Below are 18,415 nucleotides of genomic sequence, written 5' to 3'. Positions count from 1 at the left end.
GATCATGACGGCACACTGAGAAGACAGAGGTCTCAGAAGAGTAGGCCTCTGTAAGAAGTGAGGAAGAAGTAGCCTAACAGAAATGGGGAACTCAAAGCTCTAAAGTAAGACATGTGATGAAATAAACTCCCTTTTAGAAGGTTGCTCAGTCAGCAGGGTCACAAGAAACTGGCTACTCTTCCTTGCTGTTTCTAAGAATGCTTTTCAAGTTTTCAGTGTATTTTCTGAATTTGGAATATTTTCATCTCCAAGGAAATACCCCTATACCTGTAATCCGCGCCTTGTGTCTTACAGTACCTGTTTCCACCAACTATGACCATAGTTTCCATTTCTATGGTTTCGCCTATTCAGAACATCTCACATTAGCTCACAGAACCAATGGCCTCCTGTGAGACAGTTCTTACACTTAGCAATGTTTAAGGTTCATTTAGGTTGGAGTGTGTACCAGTATTTCAATGATTAGTAATACTTCATTATATAGATGCACCACATAATATAGATATTACTTTTGCCAAATTACAAATATTCTACTATGAATAATACTCATTTCCAAATTATTTTTAGAAATGTGTGCATTCAGTTCTCTTAACTATAAATCTATTGTAGGGCTAGAGAAAGAGCTCAAGGGTTAAAAAACTGTATTACTCTTGCAGGTGACCTGAGTTCTATGTCCATCACCCATACCTGGCAGCTCTCAACCACTTGTAACTCTAGCTCCATAGGCACCTGCATTCACAGGCACACATTAAAAAGAAAACCCTACAACAGTCTATTAGTACTGATGAAAACAGAATTTATCCTGACATGTGTTCTTAGCATCCTACAGGTGCTACTACTGATCACGGTATTCCGGGAAAAAAAGAAAAAGAAATCTTGTAAATAAACTATTGCACTAAATATGGTCTCTCATCACCTTAACACTTCAAAGTCAAATATCCAACATACCTATCAAGCCTGAGACACGTGTTACTAAAGACAGTAATGCAGTTTAAGGAACAGAACATCACCTCTTTGTCAGCCTTTGGGGTTACGTCTGGGACGTGCCGCTGGTGTGCAAAGGCAGCCGAGTTCTGGATCACACACTCTGGCTTCCTGGCAGACTGCCACTGCCTGGGCCTTCTTTCTGGAATCTCCGGTTCTTGACGCACTTTAGGTTCTGAAACTTTGTTATCATTAAAAATTAATATTGATGATAATGATAATTAAGAACAGGTGTGGTGGCGTCCACCTGTAGACTCAGAGGTAGGAGAGGATAGCTTGAACCAGGGATCTGAACCAGCTTGGGCAGTACAGCAAGACCCCACCTCAAAACAAAACAAACCTCAAATAAACAAGTAAGCTTAAGCAACAGGAATGTGGTATAAACTATGCTTCATTTCCACTCTGAAAATAACAGGAGCTACTAAAAGGTGATACAAGGAAGGAGTCAGGCTTACAAACGGCAGACACTAACTTCCCTAAATAGTTTTAAGTTTCACCAGAGACTATTCTAGACTTAAATGCTTCTGGGTTTTTTTTTTTTTTTTTTTTTTTTTTTTGGTTCTTTTTTTTTTTTTTCGAGCTGGGGACCTTGAACCCAGGGCCTTTGCTTCCTAGGCAAGGCTCTACCACTGAGCTAAATCCCCAACCCCATGCTTCTGGTTTTTAATAAATAAATTAAAAATCTTAAGTGTGGATATTATAAAGTAATACTAATTAAGGAAAAGCTAACTTACTACTGTTCTTAGACGTCCACTTTAAAAAACAGATTTTATTTTACACTGCACAATAACAAAATGAAAAGGATCCTAAAGAAAAAAGATATACTATTTTCAAACATGATTGTGGACCTACCAACACTCACAAATTGGGCACTGTAGAACATGCCTGTAATTCCAGCCCTTAATGGGCTGAGGCAGGAGAACTGTGAATTTGAAGACAGCTAGGCAGCCTAAAATAAGACCTTGTCTTAAAAAAGAATAAATAAAACTATAATACATACAAAAAAGCACTAAAAAAAATACATTATTAGAATTGTTCAGTGAATTTAGGAATATCCATATATTTAAGTAAAAAAATAAATCAAATTTATATACTAGCAATAAAGTTAAACACAGAAATTTTGTACAGCAAAGGGTACCCTTCAATATCACAACACCAAAAATATCAGCTATTCTCAACTAAATCTACCACAATATACACAAGAGCTCTAGAGAACAGGGTTCTTGTTGTAGTAAAAGACTGAACACATGCCAGGTTAATGGGCTGAAAGGCTCAAGAGGAAAATTTGTTGCAGGTGTCTTTATAGGCTCAACTGCTTCTCAAACTTCAGAGAATGAAAACTGGTATATAGAACCTAGTTATTTTTATGGAAATTCAAAATCTCGACACTTTATCTTATCATATGTATTCATGTTCATATCAAGTTCAAGGAAAATTGACCTAAAGATGAAAGATAAAATGATTCCCCACGATCTGTAAGTATGTTTAGGACACTCACATAAACCTTGTTTAAAATAACAGAAAGTATAAAGGCAAAGACTAGGAAGTCGGAATGCACAGAAATTTAGAATTCTACTTCATCAAATTAGCTATCAAATGAATACTATTAAGAGGCATATTTGATAAAGGTGACTTTTCTTAATGGTATCAAAAGATTATAAGAAATTATGAATAGTTTCCAAAAATACCAAGATCAGGAACCTGTTCCCAATGAATATCAAGGTAAAGACTAAAAGACGAGTCTACGGATGAAACACTACTTGGCACAGAGGCTTTCGTCAGCACTGGGCTTCCAGGATTAGAGTCATGAATGCAAACATCAGAGGCAAACATCAGAGCTAGCCTTACTCGGCTGTAAAGTCTCTCCTCAGAAGCCATTGGCACACACTCAAAGTCACCTGATAAACCCCAGCCCTGCCCTAAAAGTACTGCTTACTCTGGACCTCTGAACCACACGAAGTGTAGGCACTAGCTAGTGTCACGCCAGTCGCCAGTCACTTCCTTCCCACTGGGCAGCAGCTGCCCTGTGCCCCTCCCTTGGAACAGCCCGGTTTATCAGTTTTTCTTTTTTTTTTTTTTCTTTTCTTTTCTTTTTTTCGGAGCTGGGGACCGAACCCAGGGCCTTGTGCTCTACTACTGAGCTAAAACCCAACCCCTTATCATCAGTTATTCTTTAGCCCAAGCCATTCCCTCCTGCTGAGTCACTGCTATGAGTCCCACTTAAATGTTAATGGGTTTGCAAATCTTCTCTTCCAAGTATTTTTCCATGCTTTCCCCAATCCAAATGAGGTTCCTAAAACTTTCCCTCTCTAAGTTCTAAGAGCATTTTGCTTGTATCTCTCCTAACAATCTTTACACTTTATCCCACATTTAGCTATTCTATGTACATTCCAGAAGTGATTTCCAATTTTGGGACCCTGTTCCTAAAATCCCTGGGTCTCTAGAGCATTTATTAGACTAGTGGAAAACCAAAGTTTGATTTAAAATAAAAATGAGAGTGGACTGTGATATAGAAATTACTTTGTTCTTTGGTGACAATAGCTGTCAAACCAAGGAAAAAATAACCCTTTTTATGTGCCCTTTAGGAAAATACCTTCCTCTCCTAAAGGAGTCAATATTTTCCATGCACTCTGTAAAAAAGTTAAAATGGAAAGTAAAAGACAAAATTTTACGTCAGAATTAGGTCATTATCTATTGTCTTAAGCTATGTGGATTGTGTATGACACATATGCACATATGCACATTTTGTGAGCACACAAAAGTCAGAGAGAAACATCAGGTACCAGTTCTTGTTTCCATTTTGTTCTAGACAGGGTCTCATGTCACATGTTGTGTGCATCAGAAGACAAGGCCTGTGAGCTTTGGGGGATTCTCCTGTCCCCGCCATCTTACCATAGGAGTGTGGGGGTTATAGACCTGACTACCGAGTTCAAGTTTATGTGGGTTTTGGAGATTTGAATTGGGGTCTTCATCATACGTGGCAAGCGCTTTATCCACAGAGCCATCTCCCCAGTGTGTCTGTGTTATTCTTTGAAGTTTCAAAAATACAGAATGAATTTTAGTCATTTCCATGCCATGGTTATCTTCTTTTGTTTCTCCCTCCCCGTCAGAAGCCCTTTCTATTCCCAAGTCCCCCACTGACTTTCATATCCTTCTTTTGTCAACAGCCCCGTGAGTTTAATCAGGTTGACTACATAAGCACTTACCTTCCAACTTTGTTAGACTTGAATCCGTTTTACTCTTCAAGGTTACTAAATCAGACATAAGTTCAGAACTCTTTTCATTGGACACCAGAGAGTCTTTCAAATGAATAGCTTGAATGGGCTACACAAAAAGAACAAAAAGATTTCAAATAAAATAATGTACCATAAATAGCAGTAGTACTAATTGGTCTAAACTGTTCAATATAATAAGAGTTTTATCTATGTAAAAAGATTGCTTGCAAAACTATCTGTCATATCTGTAGACTCACAAACTCCCAGAAGGTCATAACCATTAACTTGACAAATTTTCTTTAAGTGGACAAGTTAATTGCTACGCTATACTTCACTCAAAAAAGATAGTGTTAGAAATTTTGGATCCAACATAAAATAAGCCTGATGATAAAATGTAAGTATCTTGTTTACATGATTCTATTTTTAGTTAGTATGTATTTATGGATTTTGCAGTGCTAGGAATTGAACTCAGAGCCTCACATATGATAGTTATGTGCTCTACCACTGAGCCAAATCCCCTGTCCTGATTGTACTATATTACCAAAATAACAGCAATAGTAGAAGTTGGCATTTATCTAACCTCAAAGTAGTATTATACATTGAGAAAGTATAATTTGATACAATTAAGTACCATTCCCTAAAAGTAGAGAAAATTATTACTTTAAAGCATACCAGGAAAGCTTGTAATGTTGAAAATTCACACTACAATGCCAGGGATTTAAGCCAAGTATACCAAGAATATTAGAAACCCTACAACTTATTGCATCTGGAACTAGTCACTTTCTGGGTAAAGCTGACAAAAGGTGGGGGCATAGCAGATTAACTTTAGTTCTTATGATCCCGCCTCTGCATCAATATATGCTCTGCGTTTAAAGATGGTTGGCCATCATCATGTCAGTAAACATAATAATAACACAACCTGGGGAATAACGCCCACGCTGATTCTCAGACCCAGGCCTACCAGTGCATCTAAACGCATGCCTAATTAATGTACCTCATGGTCTTCTGATACTTGCACCAACACCTGTGCTAACTCTCAGAGGTGGTCTCAAATTCTACCAACACTTTGGAGATTAAACACCAATCCTTTCCCTACAGAAAGCTCTATGAGATGAGTTTTACACCAGGAACCTTTGCTTCACACACATTTAAAGTTGTAATACCTTTAAACCTCTCAATTCATAGGAATCATTTCCACTTGATTTGGATCCAGGCATAATCGAATCTCGGTATTCTGATCCAGATATTTTTCTATTACCCATGAGACAAAAAGATTTTAACAGTTAACATAAAATTGTTTTATTGTTCGTTTTCAAACTGCCTTTCAATACACATAAGTTGTACATATGCACTGTGAATTGGAAGCATCTTTAAAAGTGACTTAATTCTAATGTAAAGGTGACTATGCTTAAGAATTAGGTACCGAGCAATGACGAACTGATGAAGAGATAGATGACTGCCAGTGTCTTCATTGCCTAACAAGGTACACTGGAGCTAAGATAAGGGTGTGGGAAAGGAAAAGTATGCAGATGAAATGGCTGCACACAGATGAGGGATAACAAGGCCTAATGAACTGTCATGTGGCCCTCTACAGTCCAGCATTCAGTCTGTCATAAAAAGCATCAAGAGCCCGGCTGAGTGACCCTTGAGGGATGGGGAGTGTTTAAAACAATATACTTTAAGAGTGGGAGAAAAATCTCCAGCATGCTTCAACTAAGTATTTGAAAAGGAGGTCCAAGATAACAGGAATATGTAACTCAAATGCAAATATCCTCTTAACCATCAATATCTATTTGAAGCCTAAATAGAACAGAACTTCAATTACTGAAAGCACCAACTAAAGTAGTTTGCTCCTCAATTTCCTTAGCACTTACAACTATAGCAAGTACATAAGGGATGGGATTCCTTATTTGGGAGTAGACACTCAAACTGAGAGTAGGGGAATATATCAGATGAGAATGATTCTTTTTTTACTGAAGTCTCTTCTCTCTCTCTCTCTCTCTCTCTCTCTCTCTCTCTCTCAAAACAATACATAACATATATAAACACAGACACACACACACACATAGACTCTCCCACACACAGACCCCCCCCCACAGACCAACACACAGAACCCCCCCCCACACACACACACACAACACACTTAAGATACAGCCCGCTACTTTATGCTATGATCCCAGCAACCCCCTTGATTTAAAGATTTCACCCTGCTAGGTCTCACTCAGCAGTCAGTTCTTTGGTCCTAGGGAATTGAGCCCAGGGCACTTGGCATGTTCAGTATGTGCTCTACCAGAGCATGCTCCCGGCCTCTATCACTTCTTGAAGCCCTGAGCTCTGAAACAATGTATGAATTCATCATCATTCCCACTAATAGCTAGCCAGCACTTAAGCAGATTAAAAACAAAGTTTGTTTTCAAATCCCCTTCCATCCCTGCTGTAAGTCCAGCATCAAAGAGACAGAAGCAGGAGAACTACCAGACATCTTGGAAGAACATAGCTCAAAGAACAAAAACAACCCAAAAAGAAACCCAGTAACTTCTAATATCAAAGAAAGATTTAATTATTTTGTGTTCAAGCCTGGTGAACACAAAACACCCAGGAGGCACAGATTCCAGCTTGGGTAGAGTTTAAGGCTAGCCTAGGAAAAATTAGTGAAATGGCTCTAAAATAGAAATAGTAAAGGGAAGAACATGGATGTACATCAAAGGAAGGGGACTTGCATAGATCCGGCCCTAGCCTCAACAAAATTAGTGAATCCTATTACTTTTACTAAGTAAAACTGTAAGATATTCTGAGAACGATCTCTAGTATACAAACAAGTTTAAAAAGCCTAATTCAAACATACCTTTTTGTAAACTGTGGCACAGCTGAACCATCTGTCTTCACATAGTAATCTGGGCTATTTAGAAGATTAACTGGGACTCTTCCAAAGGGGCATGACTAGAAATGATTTGAAAGATTAAGTAACAAACTGGGACACATAAAGAATTCACTACCATCGCCTTCTTCAAAGTGGACTGAAAACAACTCACCCGTTTAGTTTTGTTAGTTTGCTTTAAGGGATTTCGATGACTTACTTCCACATCTTTTGGAGGCATGTTCTCCCTGAACAGAAAGAAAATAGCTGTGATTTTTTTTCAGAGAATACTATGCTAACTGTTATCACACCAGTGTGACAATACAAAGATAACCAAGTGAAGAGCTGAATGTGTTCCTTACCCATATAAAATCCTGGCTCCAGCAGCCTGTACTTTGGGATCACAACTGCTCTTTCTACTCTGTAAATTCCCAAGTGAACTGGAGAATGATTCTTGGGCAGTTAGTACTGTAGATGCTGTAAAAATTTCACAACTAGGATTAAGTTTACAAAGAAAGAGTAATCTTACACGCAGGAATATTTTTAAAGACATGGGGGATATAGAAGCTTCTTTCCAGCTGTCCCTTTAAATCCTCTCCACACATATAACTGTCCCCAGGATAAAAGTATGTCCTTCACTAAAAGCAAAAGGCCACCTCTTTACTTTGACCAAGTCATTTTAAGCAGTTACCAACACAAGGTTGGCGCAGTAAGGATCTTTGTTTCTGAACAGCTTACCTCCTATACACCTACTTAACTGTAGGCTTTTAAGCACTATACCTAAATCATGTTTTCCTTTCAAGTATCCCGAAACTGAGTTCTACCCCTCCAGCAAAGCACAGCACATGATAACCACCTGATAAACTCTTTTTGTCCTCTTCTGAGAGCAGCTGCTTTTTCTGGAGGTGTAGGTTACGGATGGCAGTCTCCAGCATCTGCAGCGGCACTGCCCCCGTCTCTACAGCTTTATGAAGAAGCTGTTCGCTTTTCTTAAGATTGCCTAAGAGAGGGAAAACAACTGTTATTTGATGTAGGACCCTTTGCCCACTATTCCCAGCTCATTGATTCATTAAGACCTAGTGGAAAGATTAGACTGCCTCACACTACTGCATAAGCAAATACACAATTTCTCACTTATCACACAGAGTTAAGTCCTCTTTACCAATTCCTGCTCACCACTGAAAACCATTTAGAAGTGTAATAAACTAGTGCATACACACACACACACACACACACACACACACACACACACACTACAGCAATTAGAAGCATCTTGAGTACTCTCCATATTAAAGCAAGCATTTGTTATAATATACTATTCATAATAACATTTAGTCATCAAGAGTGAAAATTTGCTAAAAACTTTTCTAGCAAAAGGATTTATTAAAAAAAAAAAAGTTAAAGGGCTAACATCTGCTGTTAAATTAATCTATGCCACTGCCAAAATACAAAATAACCAATACAAAAGTTTATTCAACCAGACGTTATCAAATTTCCTTTCAAATACAAGCTGGATCTTTAATAGTTGGTAAATGTTCAATGTGTACATCACATAGCACACAGGATGATATCAGCAGTCACGGAATTCACGGGCTACAATGCTATACATGGCACTTAGGGTATAAAGAATATCATGTAAAAAAGACACTTCAATACCTAACCAAAGGAAAAGACTTTCTGAATAGAGTCCTACTTGCTCAGAAAATGAGAGCTGAACTGGCAAGCAACATTAGAAAGCTTCTGTACAACAAAGGAAATAGCTAATCAAGTAGAGAACATGGGTGTTCTTTGCCAGGTATGCATCTAATAGAGGCCTAATATCTAAAATATACAAAGAACTTAAAAAACTAAGAAACGAGAAAATAACCAAATCAATAAATAAGATAATGAAAAGATAGTCATGAAGGAAGAAATGCAAGTGGTCAATAAATACATGAAAAAATGTTTAACTTCACTAGGGAAAGAAAAATGCAAATCAAACTACATTAAGAATCCATTTTACTCCAGTCAGAATGGGAGTCATTAAAAAAAAAAACAAATATAAAAAACAAACAATAATGCTGGATCAAATGTGGAAAAGAGAGAAATCTTATGCATCACTAATGAAAATACAGACTAGTCCAACCTCTGTGGAAATCAGTACCAAGGTTTCTCAACACCAGCAACAGAGGAAAGAGATGAACCTCCTCTGCCTCTCCCACATGTTTGTTTACTCAAAGGACTGCAGTGCAATGTACCAGAGACCCCTCACCCCAGTGTTTACTGCAGCACTGCAGAGCTGGAGAGAAGGCTCAGTAGTTAAGAGCACTTGCTGTTTTTGTAGAGGACCAGGATTTGGTTCACAGCACCCACATGGCAGCTCACAACCATTTACCAACTCCAGGGACAAATGCCTGCTTCTGACCCATGTGGGTGACAGGTATGTACATGGTTTAAGTACATACATGCAGGCAAAATACTCATAGATATAAAAGAAGAAACTATTTACAACAGCTAAGTTATGACGCCAATATAGATATCACAACAGAGAAATGGATGACAAAAATGTGGTACATACACACAATGAAATCATTTTCAGCCATGAGGAATAAAGTAGTGACCTTTGCAGGAACATGGATACAACTACAGACAATCACATTAAGCAAATTAAGCTAACCTTAGATAAATGTCTTTTTTCCTCTTTTATGGTCCTATATTTTGTACAGTAACACAAAATCATATATCCATAATCTACATCTACCTATATCTATACACATATATACATACACACACATATATGCAAGTAGAGGTAAAACTGTCTAGGGCAGCCAAGGAGATTAAAGAGGGGAAGGGAGGGCAGAAAGAACTGAGGGCAGGAGATATACTCAACATCCCACATATGCCCATAAGAAAACCTTTAAGAACAAGAGATAACCTCTTACTCACAATTTACAAATTTTAAAGAATATATGTTAAAGATTAAATCCCTATGTTTACTGAGAATAGTGACTTAGAGAAGCACCAGTAATTTAGGGTCTTATTAACTCAGGTCAAAAGTCCATTAGAGAATCCGATTCAGACCCTGGGAAGCCCTTTCCCTATACATGCACACGGGAGTCAGGTCACAGGCCTCGTGAAGCTGCGGTAGCTCCTAGCACTCTATCCACCCACCCTGTTCAAAACAGTCACAATTTTGATCTGGTGGCTGCTGCCAAACTTCAGTGATGTAGTTGTTTTTATAGTCAGCTCAATTTATTTGTTCTAAGATCTAAGAATTATAGTTACTACTGAAAGGCCACAGGGTCTTTAAGGCCTGACCAGATCTGCCATAAGAAGCAAGAAAGCATCAGCTTTTCTAGGAAGGAAGTGTATGCTTTACACGGACACAGCTGACTACATATTTAACTTACTGGCTTAGGAATCCCATAGGTAAACTCCGAATTCTCAAACCATGTCTGTGTTATACAGTATTTCCCTACCTCAATTCTGGGGAGCAGCCTGCAAACCTTACTTTAGGTACTGTCAGAGGGACGCTGCTAGCTGTGCTGATGCTCGACTGGGCAGTACACGAAATCAGAATACCAGCACCAGTAAGCAGAGGAGAAAAAGACTCGGCCAGAGGATACGCTGAGGGCTACCCAGGGTAGAAACGTCTCAGGGAAGATGTCCTGCCCTCAGTCAAAAGGCAGACTGACGGATGACACGAGCGAGGGGACGGCCCCTGTAGTGGTGTGTGAGGTCAGCAGCTCAGTGTCACAGCATTATCTTAACACGCCCAGTGCTAGGAAGCCACAGCCTTGACTGACTAAGTGCCAGCTAAAATGTCTTATCTTCTATTCCACAAAAACTCAACGGACACAAACACTCCTTCAGATGGATCCTGAGTGAAGGACATAGACGCTCCCACAGAACGGTCCTTCTGAGGAAAAGACAGCCCAGCGAATAGTGGAATAGCTCTCCACTCCACGTACTCATCTGATCCCCTGCAATATTTTTGCTTTAATATTTCACTTCAAATCTGTGATTCCATATTAATGCTTTCACTCAAAATGTAAATGTGATATTTTCAGATTACCTTGAGACAGTTCAAACTGTGCGAAAGAGACATGCACGAAAGCAAACTTCTTGCAGTTCTCTCGGGCCATTTGGAAGTAGTCGTGAGCATCGTCAGGTTCTTGAATACTGCAACAGGAGACTAGACTCAGACTCAAAACCAAGAGCTCTCATAACAAATACACTTGGTAACTTCCCTTTTTAAAAGATGTAGACTATTCTTCTTAGTGTGAAAATAAAAAGCTAGGTTAAACTTGTGTACCATTTTAGGAAATGTCCAAACTATAACTCTGAGGGATCTATGTCCACAGAAAAGAATTTACATTAAGAAAAGTACTAGTTTAGACACGTCTCTCTAAATTGGTTGCATGTTTACTATGGGCTGAGCACATCTAGATTTTGTTGTTTGTTTAAAGGCAAAAGTCCCATTTAAATCAAGTCCAGCCCTTCCCTAAGAGAAAAGGCCCACAGAGCCTTAGCACATCTCACTGACGCTGCCTTCACCCATCAGTGTTTCTGAGGCCCACTGTCCTATGGAACTCCGACAAGGAGCCAGGTGTTCCTCAGATCGCACAAGAGATCATTTGGATCGCTTGGTTTCCCATTACTATCTGAGGCTGAGCAGAAACACTAGAACAAGGACCAGAGCAGGAACATGAAGATAAATGAAGACACTTGGAGTGCACTGTTGGGAAAATAGCCAGAGTCCACGCTACGCTTGATGTGGCTTTAAGGGCACCAATCATTTATAATTTATGGAAGTTAAACCTGACCAGTCTTTACAGGCCACAGCGAGTGAGTGGGTCAAACCAACGAGTCCATTGTCTTCTGCCTGTTGTCGTGTGCAGTCACAGTCCCTCCTTAGTCATCTTCCCCTTCCACCGTTTACACTAAACAAGGGAACACTCAATCTTTCAAGGAAATTACATATCTGAGTTAAGTTAATGTTTCATTATATCATTTTTATACTGTAAATCATTTTGTAAGAGAGAATTACTGCTATCCCAGGATGTTGGGATTTGGCTCCCCTGTGCATTTGGAAATCAATAAACTATTACTGAAATACCAAAAAAAAAAAAAAAAAAAAAAAAAAGTACTAGTTTAGACAATATAACTTAACGTTTTTACCTTGTCCCTCTGTAATATAGTACATATATAGTTGGTTACATGAAGTTCATGCTAATACTCACGCCTTTAATTCTGCAAGTCTCACTTGTATTCGAGCAAAGCTCTCATTCTGGCCATATTTATCTGGAGGAAGTGCTTCAATGGCTTGACTATACCGACCAATCAGCTTATTTAAAAGAGCATCATTTAGAGGTGGGCTGTTTTTCTCTAGTTTCAGCAAGAAATTCAACCAGTTCTCTGGTGTGTTCTCAACCATCATAATTTGGTTAACAGTTTCTGAGTTATATGAATAAGGAGAAAAAAAAAATCACAACTGAGAAATAGACAACAAAAACAAATGACATTGTTCTCCCAATGATAGTTAGACATTTACAATACTGTCAATGTACACCAGGCACCGGTATTATCATTTTAATTGTGTTCATGATTTATTTTATCATTTTATGCTTACATGTATGTCTGTGCACCATGTATATGCCTGATGGTCCTGGAAGCCAGATCTTGAGATATCTTTTTAGGAAAGTCTGAACTATGAAACTATAAACATAAAGACAGAGAGAGTTGTGAACTACAATATGGGTGCTAGGAACTGAACTTGGGTCCTCTTCCAGCTCTAACTGCTGCACCATCTTTCCAGGTCTTCTCTCACTATTTCTGACTAAGCGTCCACACTGGAAAATTCTCCATCAATCATCTAATTCACTAGCATTTCAGAAGCGTTATGTTTCTGGCTGGACAGAACTTTTATTGGGTAATAGTAATAATAATGTCCAACATTACTTCCATATACTTAAAATACAACCAAAGAAATACAAGGGTACAAAATAAATATGGCCTTTTCTTTTCCAAGTTACCTACATTTCTCTTAAATACATTGCTAAATTCCTGGTCTCGCCAATCCATGTCTTCAGAACCTACAGGGCTTCTTATGAGTGTCAGCTTTCTTGATGTGAAATTCCATCATACATAGCAAAAGCAAGAATAAACTTCAAGCTAGGCATGGGGTTGCACACCTTTAATCCTAGCACTGGGGAGACAGAGGCAGGTGGATCTCAGTGAGTTTGAAATTGGCAGTTCCAGGACAGCTGGGGCTAGGGCTACATAGAGAACCCTTATCTCAAAACAGACAAACAAAACCACACCACAACAGAAAAGAATAAACTTCAGATGATTCTGTCAAGCCCCCCGGGTGGCCTTCAACTCACACTTAGCTAAGTGTGATCCTGAACCTCTAACTCTCTTCCTTGACAACCACGTCTGGTTTGCCTAGTGTGCACAGCAGTGGGCTACGTCCTGAAAACGTGATTTTCACCTGGTAATGCATGTACTTAGTGCTGACTAAGTAAGTGCGATATTTTTAAAGAGCAAAATTTGAGCACCAGCCTCCTACTTACGCTATCTTTTATTAGTTTATCATTTTTATTAGGTAAATATTTAAATTATAGTGATCTGAAGAAGCTATTACTCCATTTTCTGCTTTCTAGCAGAGCAGCTCATTCCTGACGTTTGATTGTTCACTCTAAATTTAATCTGGTTGAATACTAACATCGTAATTTTTTCAGTTTTGTTTTGGTTGGTTTTGTTTTTGTTTTTGTTTTTGTTTTTCGAGACATGGTTTCTCTCTGCAACCTTGACTATCCTAGAACTCGCTCTGTAGATCAGGCTGGCTTGAAACTCAGAAATATGCCTGCCTTCGCTTCCCGAGTGCTAAGATCAATGGTGTGCACCACCACTACTAACTGGTTTAATTTTTCAGTATTATTTCTACTAATTTCCTAACAAATTAGTTTGTGAAATACCTAAAAAACAAATTTGTGATTTGGAGATATTTCAGGCCTCTGGGAGCCAGGCTCATCAGTGAACAGAGGTCTCTTCATCTGTAATAGCTTTTTACCTAAGGAAATGTTTTAGCAGGAATACAGGTATATAAAACAGGTATACAAATTGGATATTTATTGACAACATCACAAATCAACTTATTTTAAAATAATTCTTTGTCACACATGATTTTATTACTTATTAAGAATAAAAGCAAGCATGTACACTAATGAGATGGATGTGGTCATTTCTGGCTGAATATCTGAAATGCGGGGTAGAGCATCTTCGTGCTCTTCAGACTTAATCGGTATTTTGATTCTATTATCAGCAATGTGAGAATGCAGGTGACCATAGATACGGAGTGCGAATGGGACAAATATGCTGATGGAGTTTTAGAAACAGCTTGGAAATTCTAATTCCAAGAATAAATTCATTTAACAATATTTAATGAAATTCAAGTCAGTAAACCTACAATGTTTAAAATTAATGATTCTAATACATTACATTCCAAAGATAAAATAATTTGATACATGTAGGAATCACAGGAAAATGTTTAAAAATCTTGTTTCTTCTTCATTAAACTATCGCCTTTCTGTAAAAGAAAGAACGTATGTCCAGTAAAGCTCTGACAATTTACAATACACAATCATCTCAAATCGAACCCGAGGTTTTGCAGGCACTGAGTGGTGAGACACTGAGCACAGTGTACAGTGTACAGTGCCCACGCTGTGTGCCTGGAACCACGACTGAGCGAGAGACTCGGGTAAGCACAGGCGGAAGCGCCTTGGGTTTGTTGCACATTCACTTTTGAGTTAAACTTCATTAGCATCTCAGACACTGCTGTCAATTTTTCCTGACCCACCACTCATGTAGTTAGTGGGGTTTTTACCCACAGTTTAAAAAGATGGAGCACAGAGCATCTGCTTTTAATCCGGTCATTATCCACGCTGGCAATTTAAATGACATCAACCATTTAAAACCTAAGAAAAGACTTACAAAACTAGTGTGTTACACTATGAGGATTTTCACTCATTTAGTCTTCCACAACTTCATATCAGGCTTCAATCTAAGCACCGGACATAACAAAACTGGAAACTGACCTCATGGAAATGACATTCTAGTGGAGAACAGATCAATAACAAATACACAAAAGCATGAAGTGAACCCAGGCTGTGCAAACAATACAGGAAAAGAAGATGGGAGGCACACCCCCATCTCAGTAACTGTCAGAAAGTAGTTTATCAGGGAAGGCCAGGAAGAGAAGCATTTACAAAGACCTTAGACGTAAGTGAATACCTATTTGGGACTAATAGAGACCTCTAGCTAGAACAGGGTAAGGCGGGAAGGAAGGGTGCAGCTACAGGACTAATAGGAGGATACTTCAAGTTTAGTATTTGGTGTTGAGATTAATCTAATTTTAGAGAACTGGAGAGGTGGCTCAGCAGGTTAAGAGTACATTTTTGCTCTCGCAGAGGACCCAGGTTCCATTCTCAACGCCTACAAGATGGCTTACAGCCATCCATAACTCCAGTCCCAGGGGATCCCATGCCTTCTTCAGACCTCCAAGGGCACCAAGCATGAAGGTGGTACATACATATACATGCAGGTAAAGCATTCACACGCAAAATAAAATGAATAATTACAATAGCTTCAGCAAGACGGGTGAGCCTTCCTTAGTTCACAGCACGAAAGGAACAGCCAAATCAAAAAAACCAAAAAACCCCACGTGTGTGTGAACAGCACGAAAAGTAGCCAACAAACTAGCTGGCAGTAACAAGAGTTAAGAGAACTACCTGTGAGCACGCCAGCGAACAACCAGTGAACAACCGGCGAACGACAAGTCTTTTTTGTTGTTGTTTCGAGTTTTTGAGACAGGGTCTTAGTGTGCTTCCCACACTGGCCACAAACTTGAGATCTTTCTGCCTCAGATTCCCAAGTTTGTCGTGTGTGTGTGTGTGTGTGTGTGTGTGTGTGTGTGTGTGTGTGTAGCAAAAATGTTTGTAATGTTTCCAGACAAAAGAAGTTAAAGTGTGGAGTATAATCTAAAGGATAACCATCAATCACTGAGGAAAACAAAAACAACTACACTAGGCAAGCAACACAAGGTGGTTAGCACTTCTCCGCTCTACCTTACAGGCTCTAAAAGTTTTTTTTCGATCTTTTTAAGACAAGAAAAACTCACCTGTGGGGTCAACACAGACTTTGATCGAGTTTAGCTCATCAGTAAGGTCTTCATTTATCTTATTTTTAATGTCTCTCACTTTGTTCATGATGGAATCAATTGTCAAATTTCTGCCAATTAACTCTTCAGCCTCCATCTCTAAACTGCAACTGGTCTTCGGAATGAGGAAGACGGACCGTCAGTTTTGTAAACCTACCTAAATGCAATTGTTACTAGGTTAGGTGTTAGTGGTGCACCAAAATCAAACCAGAACAACAAAACCCACAAGGACATAGCTCGTAACTTACCAGAATAGTTTCAAGGAACCAAAACACATCTATCCTTCCCAGTATAAAGTAACATTGACGTTACACTGTGTGAACCTGGGAGATAACTGCCCACATGAAAATCTGTTGTCCATTTTTGTGTTTTGAGTAAGGGTGTTAAGAAGCCTAGGATGGCCTTGATCTCTCTATATCTGCAGCTGGTCATGTTTCATTGCCCAAGCACTAGGTGTACATATATATACCACTACGTCCAGCTGATGCCTTTTAAAACACGACTTCTCACAGAATTTCTTCCTTTCACTTTTTTCTATAATCTTTTTTCCCTCTGGGCAGTCAGTAGATTTCATCATTTAAAAAGAAAAAGGAGAGGAGAGCCCTGTTTTCTTGGATTCTGGTAGTGATTGAGAAGACATATAGAATCCGTTTGGTAATGAGAATAAGTTGTCCCTTTGGTCGCCTACTCTGCCAGAGTAAATACTGACATGGAGAGCATTCTGCATCCTTCTATTGATAACTGACTTTCAGCAGTTTGTCCCCGACGAAACCATTATTTGTGCTTTTAACATTCTAATGCAAGGTTCTAGGTACTGTCACAGTACTTGCGCACATACTCCGGTCATCTGCATGAATGTGTTTGTTACTGGTCAACTCTCTGCAGTCTTTCTGTCACTCTTGGCTGCGATTCTCCACAACGCAGTAACTCAGCCATAGCCGCTGTGGGGTGTTACAATAAAAATAGGCCGAAAGGAGGGCAGCAAGGAGTTTCCCACCTCCCCCCAGCTCACAGCCACCACGGGGGGCAGGTCCTGAGAGTTGCACAACTAGTTCCGGCCCGCACGCCACACCCGCTTCAGGGCCCTGCTCCCCACCCCCATCAGCCCCAGGCCCATAGGTCGTACCCGCCCGCCTGGCCTGGGGCCCCTGTTCGCCGCCGCCCTCGCTCCCCAGCAGCCTCCTGCCCGCTGCAGCCTCTCTGCAACGCCCGCTCCGCTGTACCCACCTCAGAAATCCAAGCTGCAGACAAAACAGCGGTACCGCATCCCCTCTCCGGAAACACGTTTGAATTTCCCCGCTGCCCTCACCGCCACCTCCCATTGGTTACGGCTCGTCACGTGGCAGCGTGGGTCCTGATTGGCTCCTTGCGCCGCACCGCCTCCTGCGTACCGGCCCCACGCACCCACTTCCAGCGTCCTAGGGAATTACCCACGCCTGCTGAGTGGGCTAGTCTGTAAGCTCGCCCGGCTGGCTTGCCACGGTCCGGCCGGGAGTCAGAGTCTTTTTCTTTGGTGCTCCCTCGCTGAACTTTCCGCTATTCTCCAGGGAACCCTGGCTTCATCTTCAACCCAAGACGCGCTTTCCTTTGTTAGAATTCTGGTCCCCCACCTCTTCCTGGTCCGGACTTCCTGACTGAACTCCTCTCTCCGAGCCCCCCTCCCCAGCCCCCTGATGCTGTCTCCCTTGCTAGCTCAGCTGTTCTTAGGAGAAAATCTTCTCTAGGCTTCCTCACTGGTACCCAGTTACCCTAGCGGACTGTGTGGTCCAGGGGAACGGTTTCATGTGCGGAAAAAGGAGAGCAGATGTTGTTTTGTTTTGGTTTGCACTTGATGCTCGGTTTTGCTTTGTGTAAGAAGCTACAGCTGTAGCTTCATCTTCAATCAGTAAGAGATGCCCTCTGTTACAAATTGCTGATATCCAAATCCCTGGATACTCTAGGTCTTTAAATAAAGAGCCATTGTCTTTACACAAACCTATGCTCTGTTCCTGTATACATTTATTTTCTTTTGATGGGGGAGGGGAGCTTGCTGGTTTTTGTTTTCTTTTCGAGTCAGGGTCTCACTTTGTGTGCATCCATTGCCACAGAACTGACTCCCTTTGCAGAACAGGCTGAGATTAAGGCATATGCTTTAATCCCCCAGCATCTTGAATACATTAAAAT

The 18,415-nt window shown here is 40.1% G+C and overlaps 1 protein-coding gene across 1 annotated transcript in view; it reads right to left on the bottom strand.

Moving 5' to 3' along the window:
- The window catches only part of Ttk (TTK protein kinase), a 37,599-nt gene extending 20,034 nt beyond the window's left edge, over nucleotides 1–17,565 (bottom strand). The window contains exons 1-12 of the mRNA XM_032910935.1: nucleotides 17,480–17,565; nucleotides 17,091–17,193; nucleotides 16,214–16,367; nucleotides 12,276–12,489; nucleotides 11,108–11,214; nucleotides 7,910–8,053; nucleotides 7,416–7,530; nucleotides 7,229–7,301; nucleotides 7,042–7,136; nucleotides 5,360–5,447; nucleotides 4,188–4,305; nucleotides 1,008–1,162 (exon numbers count right to left, since the gene is read on the bottom strand). Coding sequence (XP_032766826.1) covers nucleotides 1,008–1,162; nucleotides 4,188–4,305; nucleotides 5,360–5,447; nucleotides 7,042–7,136; nucleotides 7,229–7,301; nucleotides 7,416–7,530; nucleotides 7,910–8,053; nucleotides 11,108–11,214; nucleotides 12,276–12,489; nucleotides 16,214–16,367; nucleotides 17,091–17,105 — 1,278 coding nt within the window. The 5' untranslated portion in view covers nucleotides 17,106–17,193; nucleotides 17,480–17,565. The remainder of the gene's footprint in view (nucleotides 1–1,007; nucleotides 1,163–4,187; nucleotides 4,306–5,359; nucleotides 5,448–7,041; nucleotides 7,137–7,228; nucleotides 7,302–7,415; nucleotides 7,531–7,909; nucleotides 8,054–11,107; nucleotides 11,215–12,275; nucleotides 12,490–16,213; nucleotides 16,368–17,090; nucleotides 17,194–17,479) is intronic.
- Nucleotides 17,566–18,415: the final 850 nt, after the last annotated feature.

The sequence above is a fragment of the Rattus rattus genome, chromosome 8 (genome assembly GCF_011064425.1).
Source record: "Rattus rattus isolate New Zealand chromosome 8, Rrattus_CSIRO_v1, whole genome shotgun sequence".
In the NCBI taxonomy this organism is placed as follows: domain Eukaryota; kingdom Metazoa; phylum Chordata; class Mammalia; order Rodentia; family Muridae; genus Rattus; species Rattus rattus.
The sequence above is the reverse complement of the archived record's forward strand: the minus strand, read 5'-3'. Positions and strand labels throughout refer to the sequence as shown.